This window comes from Apis cerana, linkage group LG8 (genome assembly GCF_029169275.1).
Source record: "Apis cerana isolate GH-2021 linkage group LG8, AcerK_1.0, whole genome shotgun sequence".
Classification (NCBI taxonomy): Eukaryota; Metazoa; Arthropoda; class Insecta; order Hymenoptera; family Apidae; genus Apis; species Apis cerana.
Genome location: NC_083859.1, coordinates 3,435,083 through 3,445,261, shown reverse-complemented (window position 1 = coordinate 3,445,261; position 10,179 = coordinate 3,435,083). Strand labels below are relative to the sequence as shown.

Below are 10,179 nucleotides of genomic sequence, written 5' to 3'. Positions count from 1 at the left end.
GTCAAGTCGAGTTTCATTGTACGTACTTTGTACACTTACAATACATATGTAAATATTCATAATCATGTTGCTTTAACATAATAGATTGTTATCAGAATATAATTTAAAATGATTAAAATTGAAATAGTATAATGAAAATAATTATATATATATATATATGTTGAATAAAAATGTCTGAATAAAAATCGACATAAATTTTGTCGAAAATATCTGCAGATAGAAAAATCTAAAAGTTAATTTGATTGTTTTAATAATATATTTTTATATTTGTAATTTTTTGCAGAGCTTTTGATGAAACTTTTCAAAAAATGAAAATGTTGTTCAACTTTTTCATTTTATTCTAAATTTGTATTAAATTGTTAAAATTAACTGAATGGTTGTAAATCTTTTGATTGGATTCAAATTTTACTTTGTAAGATATATATTTATAGTATATATTTATATTTCTATATACTATTTCTGTAATGTTTATCTGCAAATTCATAGACGAGAATTGTACTTGAATGAATGCATTTATTAAACAATATTTAATTTATAAATAAACAAAAATATTTTTATATTTAAAATTTTTATTATACTATTTATTATTAAAAAATATAATTCTTTTTTCTTTTAATAATTTTAAAATTTATTTTTGTATACATAAAAAGTGCATTTTGAAAATATCTGAATAAAAAAGTACATAATAGCTGATGTACTATGAAGTTAGATATAATTTTTATAATCAAACTGTTATCGTTAAGCCATTAATCCCATTTATCATCAACAAGAAAAAAAATGCAAAGTGCACATCTGATCATTAATCTTGATGTTTATTCTATAAATGTAATTTATTTTAAAAAAAAAAATTTATTAAAAAAAAAATAAAAAATATTTTTTTTTACAAATATAAATCTTTCAAAAAAAAAGCTAAAATTTTTTCAATCTCTTTGTCATTGATACGATTTTATTCCTTGATATAAATATTTTTTTATTTTCAAAATCATCTAAAGTTTAGAATGCAATGCATAAACGAGTAACTTGTGTTTGGTTATTTTTTCTTTCTTTTCTCTTGAAAAATAAAATTGTATTGTGTCGTATATCGTATAACTCAACTGAAAAAAATCTATTTCCATTGAAAAAATTGTTGATATTGTACATTTTTTTTTGTGTTCAATGTATCAATATTTTTCGCTTCAAAGTAAAATTGATAGAAATACAAAGAATTCACTTTCAAATTAAGATTTGACGATTGAATTTATATTTCAAATTGATAAAAATTTATTTATAATAATTAAATTAATTTTAGAAAAAACTATAGATAGGTTAGATATATATATATATACACACTACACACACACATATGTATAAATAGATATAGTAATTATAATTATAGAAATATTTTTTATATATTTTATAAAATGCAGTGATTATAACCAAGATCAAGTATGTAGATATGTTCCAATGAATATACAAAATGAATGCATATAGATATGTAATTAAAACTATGTATAAATCCATAGTAACTAAGAATAGTCAATTCTGGAAAGTTTAAACTAGGAATCGAAACAAGTTTCATCACATACGAAAGTTTATTCATTATACAGTTTCTTCGGTAAATCGATAATGAAAAGCTTATTCATTATACAATTCTTCGATAAATCGAAACTCGCAGAAAATAATATATATGTACAGTATTGTTTCTAATGTATTTCATTCAAAAAGAAAAATAATTTGTTTTAATTAAAATAACATATTTTTTAACAATTAAATCTATCACATTACAAATTAATTTAAAATAATTTGAAGAAAAAATTTTTGTTTATATAAAATTCTTATATTTGACACTTATAAAATATTAAAAATTTTTTAAATTTAACCTCAACAAATTTTTTTGATCACGGATAACATACTTTTTTCATTATTGTCTCGTTTATTATATTAATCTATAATAATCTATAATATCACGAATAAACGAATATAACGAATTTCATTACTGTTTTGTAACTGTTTTGTATAATTATATATATAATAATATAATAATAGTATACTTTATATATATATGAACATTTCTAGTCCATTAAATGAAATTGAGACTTTTTTGATATATAAAAATATTTATATAATAATTTTGAAAAATTGATTCTAGAAATCAAAACATATAAAAATATTAAGTTATAAACAATTTAAGCTTATATTAGATTTTTCAATAAAAATATAATATAAATTATATGAGAGTTTCGTAGATATTTAGAAGATAAGATATTTAAGATATTTAAAAATGTTATTAAATAATATATATATCTAAGAAAATTGTACAATACTTTAAATATTAGCATGTATATATATATACATATAATCTTAATTAAGATATATTCAGATAATAAAAGTTATCCTGAGAATACAAAATATAATACAAGTACTTACGTGATGTAAACGGTTGCAATCATATACACACTATATGAATCGAAGTATTATTATGGAACATGTGACATGTGGTATATTCGCACGGTTTATTGGATAGTTTATCGGTTTACATATCACTTGTATTAGCAATTACGAAAAAGAAATTATTAATAATATTAATAACTAATAATTCGATTCATTCTTTTGTTTTTATAGTATAGGAGTAAAAAATTATTAATATCATCATATTTTCTTTTTTATTTTATATTCGATTTTAAATTTTGAAAATAAGAAACGATTGTTATGACATTACATTAATAAGATCCTCAATTAATTAAAATATATGTAAGTACTATATATATATATCGTTTTAAACTTAAAAGTATTTTTAATGAGAAAAAAATTTAAATTTTTTAATGAAAAAAGTAAATATTTTAAGTTTTTATTTATTTCAAATTAATAACCTATATATTAATCCTCTTTTACTTTTGCTTTTTCTTTCTTATTCTAAATTTATATTTTTTGGTCACGTACCTTGAAAATTTTCTTAAAAATATTTACAAAATTTAAATAAATAAAACTAAGTATTTAAATATTTTTGATTTAAAAAATAAAATATATTAAATGTATAAATTTTAATCTTAAAATTAAAATTTTATTTTTTAAATCAATATTCCATTAAATATATAAACATTTAAAATATATTTATATAAATATTTTAGAAAATGTACATATATTTTATTTTTATCTAAGTCTATATGAAAATCTCTAAAATTTAGATATTAAAATTGTTTTAAATAATATTTTATAAAAAAAACAATTTAAAAAATTCAAACTCGTTTAAATTATAATTTTTGAACTATGTTATTATTATCATGATATTTAAACTTATTTTATTAATAATTAAAATATTTCAATTTTATGTAATATTATTATATATAACAATTTATATTATATAACAATATTGTATTATAATTAATTTTACAATTATAATCGAAATGATGTACCGGTAATATAGTATTCTGTAACAAAATGGTGAAGAACAAGTCCCAATAATCGTAAATAAAATATTAATTTTTCTTATGTTAAATATTATTATATTTAATTCTAATATAATTCAATTTAATTCTTTTAAGCTTAACGTGACATTCCTTTGTGAATAGTTTGATATGAATATTCAATGATTTTAGAATCGTAGTATTTTATAATGTTTACATTATTAGGAGAAGTAAACTTATGGACTTTCGACGATAATATCAATATAAAGAGTACAGATTTTGGTGCATTTCGGTAAAATAGATTAATTTATTTGTATTATAAATTATGTTAATAATTAAATATATTAATAAAATTAAATAGAAAATATAATACTATAAAATATTTTTATTATAAGATAATAATTTTATCCATATTTATATAATTATATAATAATTTTTATCATTATTATTTCCAATTATCTTTATTATTTTTTTATTATTATTATAATAAAAACAAATCTCATATTATTATTTTAGATATCATGATAAACGTATTGATCATATACATGAAGAAGGAAAAAAATCTTATTGTCAGAAACGTGGTATGATATATGTCCCAACAAATAAAAAAGGAAATAAATTGAAAGATTCTATTAAATATTTAGAGGTAAAATTGCAATTAAATAATAAAAAGTACATATTGTTTTATAATCTTATTGATTGAATTGATTTTTATAGGAACAATTAAAGGATAATTCAATTGTATATTGTCAATGGTATAATGATTGTGCTTTACAATTAATGTTAAATAATGCATTATTAATACAAATACAAACTAATATAGACACTGGTGACATTTGCAAAATAACTTTTGATAAATATCTTATAGGAAAATTATTGGATCATATATCAGATGGTAATCATTTATTTTTATATATTTATATATAATTAATTATATAAGAAACTATTTATTAAGAAATTTCAATTACTATCTATATTTACAGTGATAATCACTAAAAATTATATTCTTTGCACTTATAATGATAACCAAATAACTATTGTACATTTTACAAGATCAAAAAGACATGTTTTTGATAAAATTAATAAACTTGAACCAAAATTGTCTACAATTGATCTATTTGGTCCTAATGGTCGCAGATTGGATAAAAAAGTTCAGACCAATAAATGTGGAGATTTGGTAATTATATTTGTATTAAAAACTATTGAATTAAATAATTTTTCATATATCATAATTAATAATTTCTATTATTTTTTAATTTTAATATATAATATTTATATATTACATTAATATCATAAATATTTAGATATTAATTTGGTGGAAATCTACTATGAATGAAGTTTATCCTTGGAGTCCTGCTGTAAAAGAACATGATCGTGCTAACATACATCTTTATCGTTTAATAGGGTATAAAATTATTTAATTTAATTTTTTAATATTTATATATTTTATAAACATTTGAATTCTTATTCATAGTAATAAAAATGTTTATAAATAATGTATTTTTATTTTTAGAGTTAAATTAGAATTAATTTGTTATATACGTAGTGAATTTGATCCCTTATGTATAATGTTTGATATATGCAATGATAATATCATTCATTCTGTAGAACAAAAAGTATCGCGAAAGGTAATAGTATTTATTAATAATAATATTAGTTTTCCAATTAAGTATTTTACATCATAAATATATTTTAGGGAGAAGTAACTATAGAATGGCGTACATATGAGGTTTCTCAACAAGATAAACTTCAAAGAATAGCAGTAGTATCTATCTCATTACCTACACATACAAGTTGTGTAAAATTTTCACCAACTCAAGAATTGTTGTTATTATGCTGTATAGATGGTTCTATTATAATTTATGATCAAACTAGAGCTACTACTACTAGTGTAAAAGCAGTTTTTGTAAGTTATGAACATATACATAAAATTTAATAACAAAACTAAAAAAATCATTATATCTCTAAATTATCCAATTTTTAAGATACCTACATTGGCATCATGGCATAGTGATGGAATAATATTTGTTGTTGGAAATGATAAAGGTCAACTTCAACATTTTGATATTGCTTTAAATTGTATTAAAAGTCAAACATTAAGTGAAGAAGCAGTACAAGCTAATATTCTTGATTTATCTTCGTATTTTAGGTATTATTTTAATTCTTTTTTTATTAAAAATAATAAAAATTGTTAAAAAATTTATATTTATTTATAAAATTTATATTATAGAATTCAACCAGCATTATTGCGTATGGAATGGAATAAAAAAAATGATTTAAATTGTTATATTAATTTATATAATCATGGGAATTCTTTATTGTTAATAATTTTTCAACGGTATGAGTTATAAACATTTCTTATAAAACAAACAACAAATAAAAAAAATATTAATATAATATATTAATAGAGGACCTCTTGGTGTTATAAAAATGTTGGAAGGAAATTCTTTCACTGGTGATGTGTTAGTCAAAAGATATTTATCTTTATCACAAGTTGAACAAGCAACTTCTTTATTATTAGCTATGAATTGGGATACTCATTCTCGTGCATGTATGCATGCATTAAATCAGATTGTAAATTATTTATTTAAACTACCACTGACAACAGAGCGTGAAAGTAAGATATATTTTTATAATTCAGTTATCTTATTTTATATAATGCAAATAATTTGATTTTCTAGATCTCATACAGAATGCTTTGGGTAGTTTTCATGTACCTATCAAACCAATAAGTCAAGCTATTGAAGAAGAATATGGAGATGAAATAAGAGATTTGACAAGGCGTTTTTTTCATCATTTATTAAGGTATTGCATATCTTTATTTTTTAAAAACGTATATTCATGTAATATATAAAATTAATTTTAAATATTAATTAATATAGGTATCATATGTTTGAAAAAGCTTTTAGGCTTGCTATAGACTTAAATGATCATGATCTTTTTATGGATATACATTTTTATGCATTAGTTGTAAATGATACAGCAATGGCAACTGCAGCAAAAGAAAATGCCGAACGTATATTAAGTCGATCAAACAGCTGCAATAGTTCACGTAAGAGTTATATAATTAAATATTTTACAGAAAATTTTATTTTATAAACTGTTATATACAAAGAAACATTGAAAATTTCAGATTCTACGTGTTCTAGAGCATCCTGTTCAATTTGTTCTTATTCAATAAGTGATAAAGGAGAAGAATCTTGTAGTGATGAAAGTGAAAATTTTTCAAAAGAAAATCAGACTGATACGAAACAATCGAAAAATCATAATTATAAGAAAGAATCCAATAATCAAATTCCACCTTTACCAATTCTCCATCCACATCCTCTTCATAAAAATCTGTTATCCACATCATTTACGGATGTATCATCTGATGCAAAAACTGACTGTAATTTAGAAACATCTTTTAACATGCCTAATAGTACTCTTGTCACAACTTCTTTTAATCACTCATCACATCTTTCACTCTCAAATACATTTCTTACATCAACATCTTTTAACAAACCACTGTATAAAATTCATACAAATTCGATACCAGTATCTACAATGTCTTCTAATTCACAATCTTTCAATAATATTTCTGATGATTTAATGACAACTTCATTTGGAAGTTTATCTTTAAATGAACGAAAAACCGGAATATCTAATCGATTTAATGAAAACTCTGTAGATACTGCATTAAACAAAGTTTTATGTGGTGAAATGCAATTTTCTCTTGATGATGTATCTAATAATGCAACAACAGCAAATTTAATACAAGAAAACAGTTTTATGTCAACTCCTTTTAATAATCCAACATATGAATCAGTTACATCAGATGTTTCTTCTGATTTATTAAGATCTTCATTAGATAATATAGATAATAATATTATGTCTACGTCTTTCAGTACAGTTGGTATAGATACTTCAAATTCATATGATAATTCTTTTAATGATTTAGTTACTACTAAATCTGATTCAAATATTGCTTCATCTCCTTTAAAAAGCATAAGATCATCTGTTATAATGAATGATATTGTGTCTAAAGCACTTCCTGATTCTATTGTAATAAATAAATCAATATCTAATTTTCACAACAATCATAGTAATCTTGCCTCTACTTCATTTAATTTTCTTGAAAATCAAATACAAGATTCTGGCAATAGTAATTTAAAAAATTTTAATAGTGAAGATAATTCTAATATGAAATTACAACAATCTATCCTAGCAAAAAAAGTGGATTTTAATATTCCACCACCACCTTCTTTAACAAATTCATTTACAAATTATTTTCAAGGTCTTCCAAAAAAAAATCTTCGTTTATCTAGAAGTACATCTGGATTAGCAGATATTGATGAGTCTGTTAGAAAATTTTCATTTACTAAAACAAGAAATGTCAATTCATATTTATTACAAAAACAAAATTCAACATCTAATATTTTGCAAGATCAATTTAAATATAATAATATTAAATCTTCTAGATATAGATTTAATTATGATTTTGATTGCATTTCACTTCATGGAAGTTGTGATAATCTTGATATGCATTCATCTACTAATAATTTGAGATTAAGTAATTCACAATTTTCTGCTCCTTATAGTATACAAAACAAATTTGAAAGACATTCAAAATTAGTATTATCACAAAATGGTACAAATACTAGTGTTAATAAAGAATCTAAGATATCTTCTAACATTCCACCTTTACCTGTTATATCAGCTCCTATATCTAATTCTATATCCTGTACTCCCTTTTCTACCTTCACAGATACAACATTAGCAACAAATGAAAAACCAAAAGTTAAATTTTCAGATACAGTGACTCATATATTGGTACCTGGTACGGTAAGTATAATTATATCTATAATTATATGTAAATAATATATTAAAAATCAATAATATATAATATTTATTTTATTATATATGTGCTTATTCTTTATCAAATTTGATAGGGGCAATCACATAAACAAAAACGTTCTACAATTAGTCAAGTGCATTTAACTGATCCCAAACGTGAGTTAGCAGAAAGCCTTCCATTGTGCCTTGGAAATGAAGATTATCTTAAAGATTTTCAACCATTATCAAGTGAGTAATATTGTTTAATAATCATAATATTTTTCAAATATATATTATTTTTTAGAAGAAGATATTAACGATAAAATAAAGGAATCTTCAAGATCAGAAGAAAGTTCAAAAATAAAAGTTGTACACTTTGGTTTATTATGAAAAAAAAAGGTTAAAATTCGAATATAAAAAGAAATATACATATATAAATAAGACTGTATTTACATATATTTAAAATTTATAAAAGAACATATATACTTTTGTATTATATACAATTTTTATGCAATAAAAGCTTTTTGAATTCTATTATTAAAATGTTTATATCTTATTATGAATTATGAAATTCATTTGTGTTATTAATTTGCAAAATATTTTTTTTAAATTATAATATTAAACAAACTATATATTCTTATCAATATTAAATTTTTTATTATTAATTTTATTTTGCTTTATCTTCTATCATTTCTTGTAATTCTGTTTTGAGATCAAGCAATTCCTTGTTTGGAATTAAACATTTCTTTTTTAGAATTGGATCATATTTATGTATAGATAATGAAACACCTTCAGGTAATGTTGCTTCTAATATCCTAATAAAAATAGGGCATATTGTAGATGATACATTTGATATTTGCATATCTCTCTCATAAATTTTTAAATGATATTCAGCATCAATTATTGTAGTATTTTTTTTTAATTTTTTTATTTTAAATTCTTTATGAGGAAAGGCAAAACTATAAAAATAAATATGTTATTAAAATAACATATTATTAAATAATTTATTATAAAAAAATTATAACTAATATTACCTGTCATCAATAGTAATATTAAATACTTTTACTATTTTATGAATAAAACTTTGATAACTTTCAAGTAAAGAATATTTATATCCTTTAATTTGTATATTTAAAACAGGATAAATTGGTATTTCAAATTCTTTTTTCTATAATAATAAAAATAAATTGATATATCAATATAATATCAGCATATAATATAAAATATAAATATAATTATATTATATAATTTATATTAAAGTATAACTAACTATATAAGTATATAACTATATAAATTTAATATAATAATAATATAAATATTTACCTTTAGATATGGTGGTTCATATATACTATAAAATCTTATTCCTTTATTAAATAGCGGACATCGATAATATGTTGTAAACTACATATATAATTTCATTTTATTCTCATATAAATTATTATAAAAAATATATTTATATTTAATAATATATATATTTAACCTTATTTTAATCGAACAATATATACAATTACCTGTTTAAGAACGTTTAATATCATTTTGTACTGATGAAATTAATATTGAAAAATAGCGTTTAATCTTCAATATAGATAGAATTTTAATTTTTACTATTTATTACAATTAAATTGTATCATAGCTAATAATTAAATAGTATATGAATGTAATAATCACATATCATATAATACATATACTATTAAGTAACATATCCATATATTTAAAAAAAATTTTTACATAAATCAAAATTAAAATATAAATATTATTTACAAATATGAATTAAATATAATATATAATCATTATATTTATTCAAAAAATTCAATTTTTATTTTAAATGTTATTTTTTATTTATTTTAAAAATTAGATTTATATGATAAAAATATTTAAGTATATAATTTCAATATTTAAAAAATTTTTATTTTTAAAATAATTTTATTTTAAATAAAAAATTTATTAATAATATTGTAAATATATTTTATTCGTGTATTCT

At 20.0% G+C, this 10,179-nt stretch overlaps 2 protein-coding genes across 4 annotated transcripts; one reads left to right on the top strand and one right to left on the bottom strand.

Moving 5' to 3' along the window:
• Positions 1–3,372: 3,372 nt before the first annotated feature.
• LOC107995289 (WD repeat-containing and planar cell polarity effector protein fritz) lies at positions 3,373–8,741 on the top strand. Of its 3 annotated transcripts, XM_017052690.3 has the most exons (16): positions 3,373–3,443; positions 3,522–3,675; positions 3,900–4,029; positions 4,101–4,278; positions 4,367–4,560; positions 4,688–4,788; positions 4,897–5,011; positions 5,080–5,289; positions 5,369–5,532; positions 5,614–5,721; positions 5,792–6,000; positions 6,065–6,188; positions 6,266–6,435; positions 6,517–8,207; positions 8,315–8,447; positions 8,503–8,741. In XM_017052690.3, exons 2-16 carry the CDS (start codon positions 3,593–3,595, stop codon positions 8,586–8,588), a joined length of 3,696 nt encoding a protein of 1,231 aa, XP_016908179.1. In that variant the 5' UTR covers positions 3,373–3,443; positions 3,522–3,592; the 3' UTR covers positions 8,589–8,741. The 3 variants fall into 3 exon arrangements, with proteins under 3 accessions (XP_016908179.1, XP_061934092.1, XP_016908180.1); XM_062078108.1 differs by having other exon boundaries at positions 3,406–3,675; XM_017052691.3 differs by lacking the exon at positions 3,522–3,675 and having other exon boundaries at positions 3,423–3,443.
• Positions 8,625–10,175, bottom strand: LOC107995263 (large ribosomal subunit protein mL48). The gene is made up of 4 exons (XM_062078111.1): positions 9,710–10,175; positions 9,522–9,599; positions 9,233–9,366; positions 8,625–9,157 (listed from the first exon to the last, which is right to left on the bottom strand). The coding sequence occupies exons 1-4, from the start codon at positions 9,731–9,733 to the stop codon at positions 8,866–8,868; spliced, it is 528 nt and encodes a 175-aa protein (XP_061934095.1). The 5' UTR covers positions 9,734–10,175; the 3' UTR covers positions 8,625–8,865.
• Positions 10,176–10,179: the final 4 nt, after the last annotated feature.